Source organism: Brachionichthys hirsutus, chromosome 19, assembly GCF_040956055.1.
Source record: "Brachionichthys hirsutus isolate HB-005 chromosome 19, CSIRO-AGI_Bhir_v1, whole genome shotgun sequence".
NCBI lineage: Eukaryota > Metazoa > Chordata > Actinopteri > Lophiiformes > Brachionichthyidae > Brachionichthys > Brachionichthys hirsutus.
The window spans coordinates 1,264,095-1,281,594 of record NC_090915.1 but is presented as its reverse complement, the minus strand read 5'-3'; the positions used below and the strand labels follow the sequence as shown (position 1 = coordinate 1,281,594).

The window sequence follows — 17,500 nt, the reverse complement described above, 5'->3', positions numbered from 1 at the left end:
CTTTCGGTGCTTCTGCCTTTTGGCCCTTCTCTGCTGCCATACTGTGATCCAGATTAAATCCAGGCCTCCAGGCAAAACCTCGTAAAAATATCCTTCGGTCCTGGAATGAAACACAGGTGCGCGATGACATCACTTCCTTTGACGGCCTCTCTCTCGGCAGGTCGGCGGCCACACGATGCTGCCCATCCGTTGGATGCCCCCAGAGAGCATCATGTACCGGCGGTTCACCACGGAGAGCGACATCTGGAGCCTGGGCGTGGTCCTGTGGGAGATCTTCACCTACGGCAAACAGCCCTGGTACCAGCTCTCCAACAACGAGGTCAGTGTGCCAGAACCTCAGCAGCTTCAGGAACACGACGGTTCTGATCGGAACCAAAGGTGGGATCCGGTAGATCCCGATCTCACCGCCTGGAGGAATGGATTGCTCCTCGGGCCAAACCGTCTGACCTGACCTCTGTGTGAGGTCATCATCGCGTCACTTCCTGTCTTCCCTCTCCCCACAGGTGATTGAATGCATCACCCAGGGGCGTGTCCTGCAGCGGCCCCGCACCTGTCCCAAGGAGGTGTACGACCTGATGCTGGGCTGCTGGCAGCGGGAGCCCTACATGCGGCTGAGCATCAAGGAGATCCACGGCCTGCTGCAGAGCCTGGCCAAGGCCTCGCCCGTCTACCTGGACATCCTGGGCTGACGCGCGCCGGCTCTGTGTGTGCTGCGCGTGCATGTGTGTGAGCTTTGTGCGTGGACCGTGGTTGTGCGTCTGCACGCGGTGGAGATGTGGGCGTGGCCTGTAAATGTCACCGCGACGCTCACGTGTTGTCGTCATCGCGTCAGGAGGAGCCGGAAACGACGAGGCTTGTAAAGGAACCCAGAACCTTCAGGATGACGTAACTTTATCCGACCCGTCCACACTATATGTTAAAAGGCGGCGGCTGATCAGAAGCATTGATTACCGGGTCCTCTGGCTGTAAATAGTTCGTCTTCAGATTTAAAGATGCACATTTTGACTGGACTTTAAATGTACCTGTATATTATTACACCTGTATGTTTCTAAATGTCCCTATTTAACCCATTCCAGCCCGGAGAGCGGCTTCCCTGTAGAATCAGAGGTCAAACACAAGGGCAGACGGCCTTCTCGTCATCCTTAAAATGACGTCATCATTTATGTGTAAATATCTAATAATACAAAGAAGTGATGCTTGAAGCTCCTCGGATTTATCTAAAGCACAGAGGATGAGGACCCCCCCTCCCTTCCTGACCCCCCCACCCCGGAGGGTTTGGTTTTATACGTGTCGAAGTTGCTGCTTTATTTATTGACACTAGAAGAGAGCACTTTGAGGCTGTAATCATTAATTCAGTAAAAGGATTCATGATGAAGAGTCTGATTGCCCTTAAAGACTCCCGGCGGCGCTTTCATCTCTCCACAGCCGCAGCCAGCCGGGCGGCGTCTCCAGCCCCCCCCCCCCCCCCCCCCCGAGCGGCTGCAGCTAAAATAACTCAACACGTAAACCAATAGATCAATAACTGCGGGTCCTGCAGCAGCGTCCTTGATGAAGACGACGGTCCGCCGCCTTCACCCTGTGCACGTCGGATGTTTGTCGATATCAATGTTTAATCGTGTCGCCGGTTCCCAGCAGGACCTCGTCGGACTGTTGGGTCTCCTCTCTCCTCCTCACCGTGATGGGGAGTCGAAGAGGAGGAGGTCAAAGGTCACCTCCTGACTGTAGCAGATCTGGAGCCTCTTTCAGATCAATAACTGTGACTTTGCATCATGAATAGATTGTTTTGAACGTAAACTAGACGGATCGGGACCCTTCGTGAATGTAACCATCTCGGGGGGGGGGGGGGGGGGGGCTTTGACCTGCCGTATGAACAGTGTGTGTGTGTGTGTGTGTGTGTGTGCGTGACATGGGGCACTTCCCCGTGTTCCCCTGGCTTCGATCAGCCGCTTCGATCGATCGATCAATACGAAGCTTTGTGCATCCTGTGAGTAGCTTATCAATTAATGGAACTGTTCCTCGTGATAATGTGCATTTAATAAAGGTGGTTCGTCTTACAGTAGCCGACGCCCTGATTCTGTGTGGGTTCAAGGTTCAACCCGAGCGGCTGCAGCTAGGAACGATCATCATCATCGTCGTCGTCGTCGTGCAGCCCCCCAGCCGCCGCACGACATTTAACAGTCCTTAAGAACCGACGCTTTGGGAAACAGAGGTCATTAAAGGTCATAATGAGGTCATTAAAGGTCATGCACGGGCAAAGAACTGCATGCAGTAGTAATCAGAACCCACCCAAGCACTTTATTAAGTCAGAGACACACAGCAGCGCGGTCAGAGGAGCCGACGCCCTCCCGACCTTCAGATGAGGACGAGTCAGAGTCGCCTGTCAGGGCGCCGCCCCCGACGGTTACCTGGGAAACGAAGGTAACGCAGGTCGATTATCGGCCTCAGAGCTCGGTATGTCGATGGATTCTCTTTTCTCGCGCTCAGATTGAACGCACTTCCTTGCATTTATTTTTGTTTACAATGTAACAAAAACGGTGAAAGGCCTGAAATAAACAAACAAACTCGGAAAAGAGGAGGGAGAAAGGAGGGCGGGGCCAGGGGGCGGGGCCCGTCACTGACAGTAGCAGCAGGGAGGACACAGTCTGCTCGTGGCTCGGACATCAAAGAGGCGGCGGGGGGGGCTCCTTCCTCGTAGAGCTGCTCTCCCTAAGCTGGAGGTTCTCCAGCGCCACGTCTAACGGCGTGATGTCCACGCAGCCCATGGCGCCGAAGTCGGCGAAGTCTCGCCGCTCGTCCTCGTCAGAGGAGGAGCTCTCTCCGTGCATCAGCGTGGACAGGAGCAGCTCCTGGACGAACAAGCTGCGGTCGGCGCGCTCCCCCTCCAGAAACTGCCGCTCCGCCTCGGACATCTTGGGGTCGTTCAACCTGGGGAGACGGCCAAGGTCAAATGTACATAATTATATTCAGTCATGTTTCTCAGTACGATTGATATTTAAAGAACAATCAATCAAAGGACTTTAATACTGGGGAAGGAAAAAAGAGGCGTCGACTCGTTTCAGCAGGATGACATCACGACGCCGACTCGTTTCAGCAGGATGACATCACGACGGCGACTCGTTTCAGCAGGACGACATCACGACGCCGACTCGTTTCAGCAGGACGACATCACGACGCCGACTCGTTTCAGCAGGACGACATCACGACGGCGACTCGTTTCAGCAGGACGACATCACGACGCCGACCCGTTTCAGCAGGATGACATCACAACGGCGACTCGTTTCAGCAGGACGACATCACGACGGCGACTCGTTTCAGCAGGATGACATCACAACGGCGACTCGTTTCAGCAGGATGACATCACGACGGCGACTCGTTTCAGCAGGACGACATCACGACGCCGACTCGTTTCAGCAGGATGACATCACAACGGCGACTCGTTTCAGCAGGATGACATCACGACGCCGACTCGTTTCAGCAGGACGACATCACGACGCCGACTCGTTTCAGCAGGACGACATCACAACGGCGACTCGTTTCAGCAGGATGACATCACGACGCCGACTCGTTTCAGCAGGACGACATCACGACGCCGACTCGTTTCAGCAGGACGACATCACGACGGCGACTCGTTTCAGCAGGACGACATCACGACGGCGACTCGTTTCAGCAGGACGACATCACGACGGCGACTCGTTTCAGCAGGACGACATCACGACGCCGACTCGTTTCAGCAGGACGACATCACGACGCCGACTCGTTTCAGCAGGACGACATCACGACGCCGACTCGTTTCAGCAGGACGACATCACGACGCCGACTCGTTTCAGCAGGACGACATCACGACGGCGACTCGTTTCAGCAGGACGACATCACGACGCCGACTCGTTTCAGCAGGACGACATCACGACGCCGACTCGTTTCAGCAGGACGACATCACGACGGCGACTCGTTTCAGCAGGACGACATCACGACGGCGACTCGTTTCAGCAGGATGACATCACGACGCCGACTCGTTTCAGCAGGATGACATCACGACGCCGACTCGTTTCAGCAGGATGACATCACGACGCCGACTCGTTTCAGCAGGATGACATCACGACGCCGACTTGTTTCAGCAGGATGACATCACGACGCCGACTCGTTTCAGCAGGATGACATCACGACGCCGACTCGTTTCAGCAGGACGACATCACGACGCCGACTCGTTTCAGCAGGACGACATCACGACGCCGACTCGTTTCAGCAGGACATCACGACGCCGACTCGTTTCAGCAGGACGACATCACGACGCCGACTCGTTTCAGCAGGACGACATCACGACGCCGACTCGTTTCAGCAGGACGACATCACGACGCCGACTCGTTTCAGCAGGATGACATCACGACGCCGACTCGTTTCAGCAGGACGACATCACGACGCCGACTCGTTTCAGCAGGACGACATCACGACGGCGACTCGTTTCAGCAGGACGACATCACGACGCCGACTCGTTTCAGCAGGACGACATCACGACGGCGACTCGTTTCAGCAGGACGACATCACGACGGCGACTCGTTTCAGCAGGATGACATCACGACGCCGACTCGTTTCAGCAGGATGACATCACGACGCCGACCCGTTTCAGCAGGATGACATCACGACGCCGACTCGTTTCAGCAGGATGACATCACGACGCCGACTCGTTTCAGCAGGACGACATCACGACGGCGACTCGTTTCAGCAGGATGACATCACGACGCCGACTCGTTTCAGCAGGATGACATCACGACGCCGACCCGTTTCAGCAGGATGACATCACGACGCCGACTCGTTTCAGCAGGATGACATCACGACGCCGACTCGTTTCAGCAGGATGACATCACGACGCCGACTCGTTTCAGCAGGATGACATCACGACGGCGACTCGTTTCAGCAGGATGACATCACGACGCCGACTCGTTTCAGCAGGACGACATCACGACGCCGACTCGTTTCAGCAGGATGACATCACGACGCCGACTCGTTTCAGCAGGACGACATCACGACGCCGACTCGTTTCAGCAGGATGACATCACGACGCCGACTCGTTTCAGCAGGACGACATCACGACGCCGACTCGTTTCAGCAGGATGACATCACGACGCCGACCCGTTTCAGCAGGATGACATCACGACGCCGACTTGTTTCAGCAGGATGACATCACGACGCCGACTCGTTTCAGCAGGATGACATCACGACGCCGACTCGTTTCAGCAGGATGACATCACGACGGCGACTCGTTTCAGCAGGATGACATCACGACGCCGACTCGTTTCAGCAGGACGACATCACGACGCCGACTCGTTTCAGCAGGATGACATCACGACGCCGACTCGTTTCAGCAGGACGACATCACGACGCCGACTCGTTTCAGCAGGATGACATCACGACGCCGACTCGTTTCAGCAGGATGACATCACGACGCCGACTCGTTTCAGCAGGATGACATCACGACGCCGACTCGTTTCAGCAGGACGACATCACGACGCCGACTCGTTTCAGCAGGACATCACGACGCCGACTCGTTTCAGCAGGACGACATCACGACGCCGACTCGTTTCAGCAGGACGACATCACGACGCCGACTCGTTTCAGCAGGACGACATCACGACGCCGACTCGTTTCAGCAGGACGACATCACGACGCCGACTCGTTTCAGCAGGACGACATCACGACGCCGACTCGTTTCAGCAGGACGACATCACGACGCCGACTCGTTTCAGCAGGATGACATCACACACCTGTACGAGTGAAGCTCACCGTGCTAATAGGAACTGGGAGTTGTGGGACGAGGACGAGGGGTTGCTTTCGCCCACGGCGGCGTTGTTGACCGTTGCCGTGCCGACCGGAGGGATGGTGGCGCTACTGTTGCCGGGGTTGTTGCCGCGTCGCGTGGCGTGCCGGCCCGTCTCCACCTGCTGCCGCGCCGCCTGCGCCTGCTGCCGCTCCAGCTGCAGCTGCATCTGGAGCTGCTGGAGCTGCGAGGCCGACGGCCCCGACGAATTGATCTGCCCCCCCGCGGCGCGCCGCACCCCCGACAGCTGAGACAGCAGCTCTGCAGGAGACGCAAGAGAAACGGCCGAGTCGGAATCAGTGACGACTGGAAAAGACGACGGCCGCGTCGACCTCTAGACCCGACTCCTCCTGTCCGGACCTGACGCCCCCCCCCCCCCCCCCCGGTACTCACCTGCGATGGGGTCCATTGCTTCTCTGCTACTGGGGGTGTACGTGGAGCTCTGTGAGGAGGAGGAGGAGGAGGACAGGCCCCCCGTGGAGCCGCTGGTAAAGTGCATGTTGGTCCGCCGTGCTCTGGGGCCCCCCAGCCCCCGCCCGGGGTGGAACATCCTGCGGACGTGGCGAACATTGCTGGACTCGTCGTAAAGCGGAGCGTTAAGGGCCGATGCAGCCACCGGGGATTCATGAACAGTAAACACAAACACATCCAGGTGACGATGATGATGATGACGAAGGATATTAAATCTCGGGGCGCCCGGTGCTCCAGCGTGAGGTGAGCTGTGAAGTCGTCTGTGACGTGGTTGGGGTCTCCTCCAGGTAAGGCGGCGCAGATCGGACAGATCTGGGATGAAGACGAGCCGTTTAGTGCAGAACAGAGAGATGAAGCAGCAGAACCAGATCGGGTCCCGGATCGCTCCTAAACCCATCGGGCCCCGGATCGCTCCTAAACCCATCGGGTCCCGGATCCCGGATCACTTCTAAACCCATCGGGTCCCAGGTCGCTCCTAAACCCATCGGGCCCCGGATCGCTCCTAAACCCATCGGGCCCCGGATCCCGGATCATTCCTAAACCCATCGGGTCCCGGATCACTTCTAAACCCATCGGGTCCCAGGTCACTCCTAAACCCATCGGGTCCCGGATCACTTCTAAACCCATCGGGTCCCGGGTCCCGGATCATTCCTAAACCCATCGGGTCCCGGATCACTTCTAAACCCATCGGGTCCCAGGTCACTCCTAAACCCATCGGGTCCCGGATCACTCCTAAACCCATCGGGTCCCGGATCACTCCTAAACCCGGAACAGGGATCATCTCGGGCTCTCAAAAGGTGCACCGGTTCGGATTCTGCAGAACAGCCGGGCCCTGACACAAGACACCAGCATCTTGGTCCTTATATCAAAGTAGATGTAAAGAAGCGCATCAATTATTGATGCCCCCCCCCCCCCCCCGTAGATCACATCCTGTGCATTAAGACACGCCCTCCTCTCTGGCTGCTGCCGTTTCACTTTTACTCTATAAAGACGACGATGGCGCTACTTGATGCTTTCCTCTCAAACGATCGATGACCATCCGCAGAGCCAAACGACCCTCCTCCGTTGTCCGGTCGATCTCACCTACCTGCCGGTAAACGACAGGTAAAGACTCAAAAGGAGGGGCGGATCCATCGGGCGGGCTGCTACCAATAACCAGCCAGCCAATAATAATCCACATTTGGTGATAAATGTGGAGTAAAAACCAGGAAAGATAGAGATGGAAGCTGGAAGGAAGGCGGCTCCATCCAACATAGTGACACGCCGCTGTGGGCGGAGCCACACAACCCAGCAGGATGGACAAAGCAGGAATGTTTTCAAGCGTCACCTGTCCAAGGTGAAACGGAAGGTCATCGCAGCTTCAGCACCAAACTGACACCTGCGGGACGGCTCACCGTGGACGGGGGGCGGGGCGGGACATCGGCGAGAGGCTAAAGACACGGGGGACATACTCACCACCTCCGTGGAGGTCTCGGCGTGCTCCGAGGTGACGTGCTCCTGCAGCAGCGTCTCCGTGAAGCCCATCTTCCCACAGTAGGGACAGGTGAAGGCCTGGGGCTGCTCCACCGAGAAGGTGTCTCCTCCGTAATACAGGTCTGTGAGGACACCGCGCAGCACTCAGCACACGCAGGACAGACGGCGGGGGCGGGGCGGGGGCTCCTTACCGTAGTCGACCCTCGTTAGTATGCACTGCACCGGGTGCTCCGTCGTGTGTCTCGTCGTCGTAGCGCCGCTCTCGTAGCACGACGCGCACAGGTCGTAGTCGTAGCAAATCAAACACTTGAACCGTCTTCCTCGAAAGTTGCCTTTTAAACACGCGTCACAGCTCACACCTGCAGAAAGGACGTTTCAGGTCAAGGGTGAAGAGCGCGGATCTGAAGGTAAGAACGCCTTCCTGAGTCTGCAGTCCTCACTCTGGACCGGTACCGAACCACCAGCTGGGTCAGTGGATAGGAACCTGAGCTTTCTACCTGCTGCACAGGTGCAGCGCTCGCCTCCCCCAGCGCCCAGAGCGAACAGAAGCTCAATGCGTCAAAATAAAATATCACGTCAAGCAGAGCCTGGACTCAGCGCCATTAAAAATGAGACCATTCGTATATTTAATAAGAAGTTCTGAGAGTTCTCTGAGATGTCACAGTTCAAATGAAACACCAGGAGTCACCTTCATTTGTGTCAACGCTGGAATAGCAGCAAATATCTCTATCGATCGAATCATGACCCGATCGACCACGTCAAATGCAACATGCAGATATCTGCAGGTGATCAGTAGAGGTCAAGCAGAGGCGCACACCTGAAGAGGAGACCTCCATCCTGGAGGGAATAGTTAGTCCACCTTCAAGAGACCCCAGTGAAAGGGTTAGAGTTATTCAACCAGCTAACTTCAAACAGTCTCAGAAGCCGCTTGATCCCATTTGAAGTCCATCGAGTTGATGTTTGTATTGCAACACCAGAGAAGCCATTAAGTGTTTTAACATTATAACCCCTGTCTGGCACACTGCTTCCGACTCATGACGTCACGCAGGAGATTCGAATTTACACTCAAAACCAGTTTGTAGTTAAACAAACAAACTTAACCTTGCTAACTAATAGCCTGCCAGCTAGCCAAGTTAGTGACTGTTTTCCGGGCAGAGGCCTCAGACTTTCTGGCTTCGTCTTGATGACAGTGCATTCGCTAACAACATTCGGAACAGTATGGTGCTAACATTAGCTCAACAGAGTCTTAAATCCACACGCATTTCACGCTTACAATGTGCGTGCGGCGTGAAATTACAAACATATATCAACACACTGTACCAATAATTCTGTTAGCAGTGTGGGTGGAAGGAAGAGTCGCAGCTACACCTTATGGTAGCGCACATTAGCCTGCTAGCTAACGCAAGGTACCAGCACCAACACGGCTAGCCGCTTAGCTTCGTCATGCTGCCGCATCATTGCGAACAGCTCAGAAGAAGCTACTACATTTAGTCCCGGTTTAGTAAACACAAACTAACTATGGCACGAAATGCTGCTGATAATAAACGCGTCCATGTCGGGACGAACAACGCCGCGGCGCCCTGACTTTGCGGAGCTAGCAGCGGAGCTAGCTCGCCGAGCTAACGCGTTCACCCAGCGAGGCGCAGAGGACCTGCCCGTCAACTCACCCTCATGACGGGACATCCTATAAGCCGCGGCCGGGGCTCCCCGGCGCGGGTAACGATGTAGGCCTTTCGGTATCACGCTGATATTAACGCTTCAGCCCCGCTTCTTTTTCGAGCAAGATGGATCCAGCACAGCTTTCAGTTTGTTCTGCTTCCCCTCCCAGAGTGTTGCTTATCTCGAGTGGCCGCTAGGAGGCGCACTCCGCCATGACACCGTGAGAGTCGGTGAGGAGCCGTGGGCTATTAGCCCTTATTTTTACCTCACAGGAACACGACTGCACTTTCTCCCGCGTTTGTTTTCTTCTTGTCTGCTTAAAAAATGTATTTGTGTTGAGCACTATGTGTTTAACGATTTGTGCATTTCTTCCTTGCTGCATGTTTTTTATTTTTGAGATTTAATTGCATTTATATCAGATAGAAGCATTCCGATGCTTAACATAAAATATTCGTCTTCACCCCATCGCTGATATAACTGAACCTTTATTTTGACACCGGCTCATAATCCTTTTAGGTTTTGTTTGATATTTCAAATAACTTCAGTCTAAATTAAAGTGCCGATCAAGAATGCGTGAAGTAAAACATTTATTTTTGTACACATGATTCAGTTCATTCTGTGCTGATGAGCACGCATAGTCGGACAAACCAGTGCATTACAATGAGGACGTCACAGCAGTGTAGAAGGTCGGCTGGAGCTCTGAGACGGATGGAGCAGAACCTGCAGCCCACCGAGCCTGATCAAACAGCCTGGCTCCAGCCGAACCCGAGCCCTTTCTGTACATACAATCCATCCCGTGTGCTTCATGTCCACAGCAGGGAGGACAAACCCAGCCCCCCCAACATCACACATCATCTGTTCTAACGTGTTGCTGTGGAAACAAAATACAAAATGTTCCTGCTGGCGAATGGTGAATATATTTCTGTCAGATTTGATCTTCTATTTTCAAACTAAAAGGTAAAGTAAAAATCATGCTGCAGATGGAAACGCATTAAAGCCGTTCAAATAAAGCCAATGAAGTGGATACAAACCCTCGTCGTGTCAATAGTCATACAAAAGAATCGTTTCTTCTTCTTAAAATCTAACATTTACATATTTGCATCAGACACTTCTCCCGTCGCTGCTGTTCATGTCTTCAGTCCTGACTTTGTGTAGCACCTGAGCAGAATCCTGTTCTGTCCCCAATAACATGTTAAATTACACCACTCAGAGAAAACTCTATTATGTACACTTGTACGCTTGACATTTTTGGTTTTTACTCATATTTACAGCACAATCAAAGATTTGGACACAAACATGTTAAAACCGGAGTAAAAATTAAACTTGTGTCCCAGTCAGTGCCGTTAGCAGGAAATCAGGATGCCAGAAGGTGCAGCGTCTCATGAAACTAATAAAGCGGCTACCGGAGGACACCGGAGGACACCCTGCACGTCTCAAGCACTACACCTCTGGCTGTGGCTGCTGTGATGTAGGAAGTGGGCGACGGTTCAGGCAGCATGGATCTCCATACCAAAAACATCCAGAGTACGTTTTCCTTTCCGGCTGGACCGCCGCCGCCGATCGATGCTACTTTTCGGAGAGATGCCGGAGTGTCGATCTCTCCCTCCTCCCCGTCTACGAAAGACATGCTGATCGAGAACCGCATTAGCAAATACTTCAGAAATATCCAAGTACTCGGTGTGTGTGGATGATGAGACAAACGCCACGTGACGTCGCCCTGCGTAGAAAGCAGCCAATCACAGGGCTGCGTGGCGCCGAACGTCCACATCCATCAGTCCATCATGTCCTCCTTTGAGTAGTCCTGGGATTTCCTCTTGAAGAAGCCCATCTGGGGGAGCAGAGAGCCCCGTCACAGGAGTTCTACCGGTTCCTGCAGAACCAGCTGGAACATAACAGCGACAGCGTCTCACCTTCCAGAGGGCGAAGATGACAAGCGCCAGGATCAGCAGTCCGATCAGGATGCTGATGATGATGATCCAGATCGGGATTCCTCCCAGGTTCTCCTTGGACACCTGGATCTTCACCTGATGTCACACACACGGGGTCAGCGTGGGAAGTGAATCAGAGGACGGGACGCGCAACGCCGGCACGCCGTGACTCACACTCCTGGTCCTGTCGCTGCCGTTCAGCTCAAACAGGTCTGCGTCCTTCACCGCCAGGGTGGCGTTCACCAGCACGTACAGGCTGGAAAACTCGCCCTGCAAGAGGCGGAGCCTTTAAACCCAGACATGTTCCACAACGATTACGTCACGCCTCAGACCCACCTTGATGAAGGTCGGCGTCCACAATCTGAAGGTGAGGTTGACCTGACTGACGGCGACCTCGGGGACGTCACAGCGGAACGACGCGCAGTAGAGATATCCACAGCTCTGCAGCGCAAAACAAACGCACCCAGGAAATCATGAGAAGACAAGAACCGGGGCCCACGCCTCCATCTGAGCCAGGAGGCGGGGTTAGTCCGGATACGATGACGTCATCACGCTAATCTGGCCTCATAAACTCACCAGTGTGAACACACTGAGCGTGTCTTTCCCTGGATTGGGATTTAGACCGTCTGGATTAATCCCGTGGGGGTGGAGCCAACGTGATGCATCGCATTTCACCTGGAGGGGAAGAGGAGGGAGGCAGATATAAGGGTCTGCATCGGAACATATAATTACACGCCCACAGGTGTGCATTCATACCTGCGGGCTGGTGGCAACATGCGTCAGGTACAGTAAGTTGTTCTGCCGAGGGGACAGATGAGGATACGTCACGGTGAGGCTCAGGGGCGGAGCCAACACATCACCTGACTTGGCAACCTGAGGAGACGTGAGAGGAGAAGCAGGAGGGCTTTTCACCGGTTTACATCGGCGTGATCTCCGCCGGGAGGCCTCACTGTGTAGGTGACGTTGACTTCCTGTCCCAACGCCCTGCTGTCATTGGACGCCGTGGCGTACTGCTGTCCTTCCTTTAGGACGATGTGTTCATCCAAAGGCCGCCTGGACGGAAACAGAAAAGGTGCTTGGATCCTGTCCTTCCTGTCCTTGCAGGTTTCTGAGCCGCCGCCGCCATCACCGACCACTCACACTGAGAAGAGGAGGTCAGCTTCATACTTCACCGGGATGGAGATCAGCACGCCGTTGTCGTTCAGAGTGGAGACCAACTCTTCACTGTCGCTGTGGGGAACACAAAGCCTTCAGCGGTCATTTCATTTAAAGCAACCCCTTTGACACACGGCGACGCCCTCACCTCATCGCCGTCACGTTGATCTCAATGACCTCCTGGATGTGTTTAGGATTGACCTCGAATTTCACCTTAAAGTTCTCCTGTGGACGTTACGGCACATCTTTTAGTTTGCAGAAGTAACTTCTCGATGCTAACGCACGCTAGAACTCACCTCCTCATTGCTTCCCAGGAAGGGGTACCCGACGGCGCACTCCACCCGGGAGTGATTCAGGGTGCACGCCTTCTCCGGCTGGCGGCACAACAACACACGCATCATCACACAAACCTCAACGCTTTGTAGCCGGGAGGCGGAGCCGCTGCCGGCGCCTCACCTCCACCTTCACGTAGTTGATGTTGGGCGTGAAGCTGAGGACGACTTTGGTGTTGTAGGCGTTGTCTTTGCTGTTTCTGACGTTGATATTCACGTCCATCTTGTCTTTGCTGGATTTGATGGTCATCCTGGAGAGTGGAAGCAGCTGTGATCCGCACGCATCGCCACTAGAGGGCAGTCACGCACCGGAAGGACTGACGAAGACGGGCTGATCGCTAACCCCCCCCCTGCCTGGGGGCGACACCTGTAAATTAGCTGCTCACCTGTTACCCTTCATTGTTCACTGAGCAGATGCGTATTTAAGCTCCACCTGAACGGGAACACGCCGCGGTAGACGATCCCGTTTGCACGACTTTACCGTGACATCCTTATGAAAGCGTCTCCGAGTGGTCTTTACGAACAGGTGCGACAGTCCCAGGTAACGCTGAATGTGACCACGCCCCTGAACGGCGCATCTGCTTACCTTTTTACACTTGGCTCAGCTTTGAGAGAAAGATCAGCGACGCACTTCTCATCGCTTCCACACTCCACTAAAGGAATCTGCAGAAGAGGGAGGGGCAAATGAAAAAGGGCGTCGATCACACACAAGCTGCCTGCCTGTCTGCCTGCCTGCCTGCCTGCCTGTCTGTCTGTCTGCCTGCCTGCCTGCCTGTCTGTCTGTCTGTCTGTCTGCCTGCCTGTCTGTCTGCCTGTCTGTCTGTCTGCCTGTCTGCCTGCCTGCCTGCCTGTCTGTCTGTCTGTCTGTCTGTCTGTCTGTCTGTCTGTCTGTCTGTAGTGTTAGTTATCCACAGCTTAATATTGAAGCAGGTAACCGTGGAGCAGATGAGCGGATGCGTGAGGGTTAAGATCTCCCCTCTCAAGAATCAAGAGAAGAATGGACTCGAATACGACACGCAGGAGACGAGCTGCAGCGTCCGTTCGATGACTTCCTGTCTCGCCTTCCTTTCAACAACAGGCGAGGTTTCTGCAACGCCTTGCTTAAGTACAGGAAGTACTGCTGGCGTGCTGCATCCGACGCTCCGCTGCTGGCGTGCTGCATCCGACGCTCCGCTGCTGGCGTGCTGCATCCGACGCTCCGCTGCTGGCGTGCTGCATCCGACGCTCCGCTGCTGGCGTGCTGCATCCGACGCTCCGCTGCTGGCGTGCTGCATCCGACGCTCCGCTGCTGGCGTGATGCATCCGACGCTCCGCTGCTGGCGTGATGCATCCGACGCTCCGCTGCTGGCGTGATGCATCCGACGCTCCGCTGCTGGCGTGATGCATCCGACGCTCCGCTGCTGGCGTGCTGCATCCGACGCTCCGCTGCTGGCGTGATGCATCCGACGCTCCGCTGCTGGCGTGCTGCATCCGACGCTCCGCAGCGCTTTCCTTTCTTTGGTTTTGCTGCGGCTGAATTCTGCAGTAATTTACTCTTGAACTGGAAACTCGTCTCACTGGAACGATTATCTGGGAACTCTCTTCTGGGAAGGCTTTCACCAGTGAAACACGAATGCGAGCGTGAGGACACACTGAGGACGCCAGTCAGCTGTTGCAGATGCCAACATGCTGAAGCAGCATCAAACGCAGCCCGATCCCGGACGGATGCAGGAAGTTTCAGTGACGTCCAAATCCTTCCTGACTCTGCTGAAGAACGCAATAAAAAAATGCTCTATTACCGTCTTATTGATCGATCTGGGGAGGCTCTCATCCAGGACGGGGCCTTGGTCCTCATTGGCTAGTCCAAACTCCAATGACACCAGGAGAGGATCTCGGAAGTCCAGCCGGGCCTGTCAAGGAAGAGAAGGAGCGATGGTTGGAGGAGGATGAAGAGGTAGAGAAATACGCAAGAAGGAAACCTGCTGCATGTTCCGCGGAGCATCCGACCTGAGCGCTGCTTAAGTAAATGGTAACTCGATATCATCTTCTTGCCTGCGACTAAATGCCTGATCGGGGCCTGATCGGGGCCTGATCGGGGCCTGATGGGGGCCTGATCGGGGCCTGATCGGGGCCTCCAGGCGGCGACGCCAGCGCTTGAGTTTCCCTCTCTTTAGCCAGTTCCAGCCAACTTTACTCATCACACACAATAAATAAATTAGCATGGCCCAGGCTATGGAACTGCTCGTCTGTGATTGGACGATGCCAGACTCTCAGGGCGGGCTGCGTTCCATCCTGATGCAGGTACGCTAGCTGACCTCAGGTAAACGCTCTGACCCTCCAGGATCTCTCCGGGTAACAGAACAAGGCTTGTATTCACGCTGGTGGAGCAGCGCTCCTCTGTCTCCGGCCTGGGGGGGCGCCTAACCCTAACCATAACCCACATTGCTGCTGGCTGTGCGGTTGTACTGTAGCGTGATGAGGAAGACCTGGGATTGGTCGAGGAAACTCTGGATGAGTTACATCACAAACATCTGAGGCATCCAGCCGAGCTGACCGCTGCGCCATGTGGGGGGACACGTCCTTTCTCTAGGTAAGAAACGATGAGCACGTGCCGACATCATGAAGGTTTCTTGCACACATTTCCCCTCTCGGTTCCGGACGGAGAGGCTCCTGCTGATCCTCCGATCACGCCTTCCCTCCGAGCCCAGAAACGACGCCCTGGCTTTTGCACGCAGAGCGTCCAGGATGAGATCGTAGCGAATCGCTGCAGGACGTAAAAGAGGAGACACGCATCATAAAACACAAAATCTCTGAATGAACCCATGATGATGACGATGATGAAGGTCTCACCTGCTGCAGAGTCGAGGTCCTGCTGGTCAGATTTGACGCTGTAGCTGAAACAGACCTCCGTTTTTACGCATGCAGATTTGCGCCCGCCGTGTTCGCACTGATGCTGAACCTGCTGCAGGTTGATTTTAACGGGCTCAAAGGTCATGTTGGCGTGGAGCTCGGCGACATCTCTGGACCTGGGGCGATGAAACGGCCCCGTTAGCTTCTAGATAGCGGTGAAACTTTACCTCTGCATCGAGAGGAAACGCTGGTTTAAAGTTTCACTGTCCAACAGCGGTGCCTTAAAACCGGGAAGAACCGCCGTCTGCTGCCAAATCCTATCCTGCTAGGCCTCTTGGGAGACGGAGTTCTCACACAGCGAAGCTGCACCTCTGCCAATAGGAGCTATGGGATGTTAACTCACGCTGTGGGATGAAGACGATAGGCTGGAAGCCGGCAGCGTGCAGCCGGAGGATTTAACACGGCCATCATGTTGGTCTCAGGTCTACGAGCCCGGTGGGACACCAACAGCTGTCTGATCCCAGACGATGTCTTTAAGCCAGAATGGACTCACCAGAATAAAGAGGCCCCTCCCAGACCTCCGACGGTGACGTCAGTGATCCCATCTCCGTTTAGATCCATGACTCCATGTATGGACTGACCGAAGAATTTCACCTTGTCCCCGTCCCCGCCCGCCGGGATGCGCTAAAGGGACGCGGGAGCGGTTAGACAGTGGCCTGGTTAACAGGAAGTGGTAACAGTTTGTCGAGCGACGCTGAAATCGGTCCCACCTGCACAAACTTCTCTTTCAGTGACGTCTTATCTCCGTGATAAATGTAGACGGCGCCCCGGTGGTCGTTTTCCAAAGGTGCACCAATCGCCACGTCATTGAACCCGTCCAGGTTGAGGTCTGACACGGCCGCAATGGCCGTACCGAAGCGGGCGCCGCAGGGTTCGTTCTTATTGGTGCAGGACTCCGAGTGGGCGGAGCAGCAGGACTGATTGACAGGCTTTAAAGTGAACTGATGCTCAAACTGTCCGCGCTGAGGAAGACGAGGAGAAGACATGACGACGAGGACGGCATCAGTTCACCCTTTCAGACCGTCCGTCCCACCTACCTGGTCCAGTTGGTAGACGTACACCTGTCCCCGCTCGTCTCGCTCCGTGCCCATGAACATGGGAGCGCCGACCAGGAGGACGTCCGTGTACGAATCCCCATCGACATCAACCGTCTGCAGGACGCTGCCGAAGTAGGATCCGATCTGTGTGAAGGTGTCCGGGGGCAAAAGGTCAACCTTCGGAGGCTCCGCCTCCAGTCAACCCTCGCAATCCAGCAGGAACCAGACCCACCTGCTCTCCTCTCAGGATCTGAGAGACAACAACGTTGTTGTCTTCGTCCAGACGGTAGACAACAACCCGGCCGGTGTGGTTGTACCGCGGCGCTCCGGTGATGTACAGCACGCCATCGGGGGCGGACGCCGACTGGACGTCGTAGCCTGCAGAGAGATGTGGAGAATGCACCGTCACAAAGCGTTGTGCAGAGTAACAGAAAACACTGCAAACTGGCACGAGAGTACACAAAGAAGTACACAAAGAAGTACACAAAGAAGTACACAGAGAAGTACATGAAGAAGTACACAAAGAAGCACACGAAGCCTCGGCCGCGACGCGGCGCCAGCAGCTGCGTTTACAGCAGGCCGGCGCTCTGGCCAATCACACGCTGATTCATTACGGCCGCTGCACGAACCATAAAAGGCTGCAGGAGGCAGCCGGGGGGGGGGGGCGACGACAAATCATGCATGTCTCCCCACCCTGCGAAAGAACTCTGTCTGTTCTGCAGCTGTGAAACATCACTTCCTGTT

At 55.1% G+C, this 17,500-nt stretch overlaps 3 protein-coding genes across 3 annotated transcripts in view; 1 reads left to right on the top strand and 2 right to left on the bottom strand.

Annotated features, from left to right (window-relative positions):
- ntrk2b (neurotrophic tyrosine kinase, receptor, type 2b) overlaps window positions 1-689 on the top strand; it is a 7,847-nt gene extending 7,158 nt beyond the window's left edge. The window contains exons 14-15 of the mRNA XM_068753110.1: window positions 161-319; window positions 504-689. Of these exons, the coding sequence (XP_068609211.1) occupies window positions 161-319; window positions 504-689 (345 nt within the window). The remainder of the gene's footprint in view (window positions 1-160; window positions 320-503) is intronic.
- A 1,535-nt stretch (window positions 690-2,224) lies between these two features.
- On the bottom strand, window positions 2,225-9,563 carry kcmf1 (potassium channel modulatory factor 1). Its single transcript, XM_068752960.1, has 7 exons — window positions 9,424-9,563; window positions 7,948-8,115; window positions 7,739-7,878; window positions 6,494-6,595; window positions 6,206-6,395; window positions 5,779-6,073; window positions 2,225-2,925 (listed from the first exon to the last, which is right to left on the bottom strand). Exons 1-7 carry the CDS (start codon window positions 9,437-9,439, stop codon window positions 2,661-2,663), a joined length of 1,176 nt encoding a protein of 391 aa, XP_068609061.1. The 5' UTR covers window positions 9,440-9,563; the 3' UTR covers window positions 2,225-2,660.
- A 1,623-nt stretch (window positions 9,564-11,186) lies between these two features.
- The window catches only part of itga1 (integrin, alpha 1), an 18,476-nt gene continuing 12,162 nt past the window's right edge, over window positions 11,187-17,500 (bottom strand). Inside the window, exons 12-30 of the mRNA XM_068752831.1 lie at window positions 16,989-17,134; window positions 16,757-16,900; window positions 16,430-16,681; window positions 16,213-16,343; window positions 15,660-15,835; window positions 15,422-15,573; window positions 14,609-14,719; window positions 13,417-13,493; window positions 12,955-13,081; window positions 12,795-12,872; window positions 12,647-12,723; window positions 12,484-12,573; window positions 12,294-12,396; window positions 12,100-12,216; window positions 11,920-12,018; window positions 11,680-11,784; window positions 11,518-11,613; window positions 11,326-11,439; window positions 11,187-11,243 (exon numbers count right to left, since the gene is read on the bottom strand). Of these exons, the coding sequence (XP_068608932.1) occupies window positions 11,187-11,243; window positions 11,326-11,439; window positions 11,518-11,613; window positions 11,680-11,784; window positions 11,920-12,018; window positions 12,100-12,216; window positions 12,294-12,396; window positions 12,484-12,573; window positions 12,647-12,723; window positions 12,795-12,872; window positions 12,955-13,081; window positions 13,417-13,493; window positions 14,609-14,719; window positions 15,422-15,573; window positions 15,660-15,835; window positions 16,213-16,343; window positions 16,430-16,681; window positions 16,757-16,900; window positions 16,989-17,134 (2,252 nt within the window). The remainder of the gene's footprint in view (window positions 11,244-11,325; window positions 11,440-11,517; window positions 11,614-11,679; window positions 11,785-11,919; window positions 12,019-12,099; window positions 12,217-12,293; window positions 12,397-12,483; window positions 12,574-12,646; window positions 12,724-12,794; window positions 12,873-12,954; window positions 13,082-13,416; window positions 13,494-14,608; window positions 14,720-15,421; window positions 15,574-15,659; window positions 15,836-16,212; window positions 16,344-16,429; window positions 16,682-16,756; window positions 16,901-16,988; window positions 17,135-17,500) is intronic.

What these genes read in the sequence shown, in the direction of transcription:
- kcmf1 (XM_068752960.1), bottom strand. An exon ending in CCGAGACCTCCACGGAGGTG is followed by an intron (nt 6,596 to 7,738) that starts GTGAGTATGTCC and finishes TCTTCATCCCAG; the next exon opens with ATCTGTCCGATCTGCGCCGC. An exon ending in ACCGGGCGCCCCGAGATTTA is followed by an intron (nt 6,396 to 6,493) that starts ATATCCTTCGTC and finishes GCTCCGCTTTAC; the next exon opens with GACGAGTCCAGCAATGTTCG.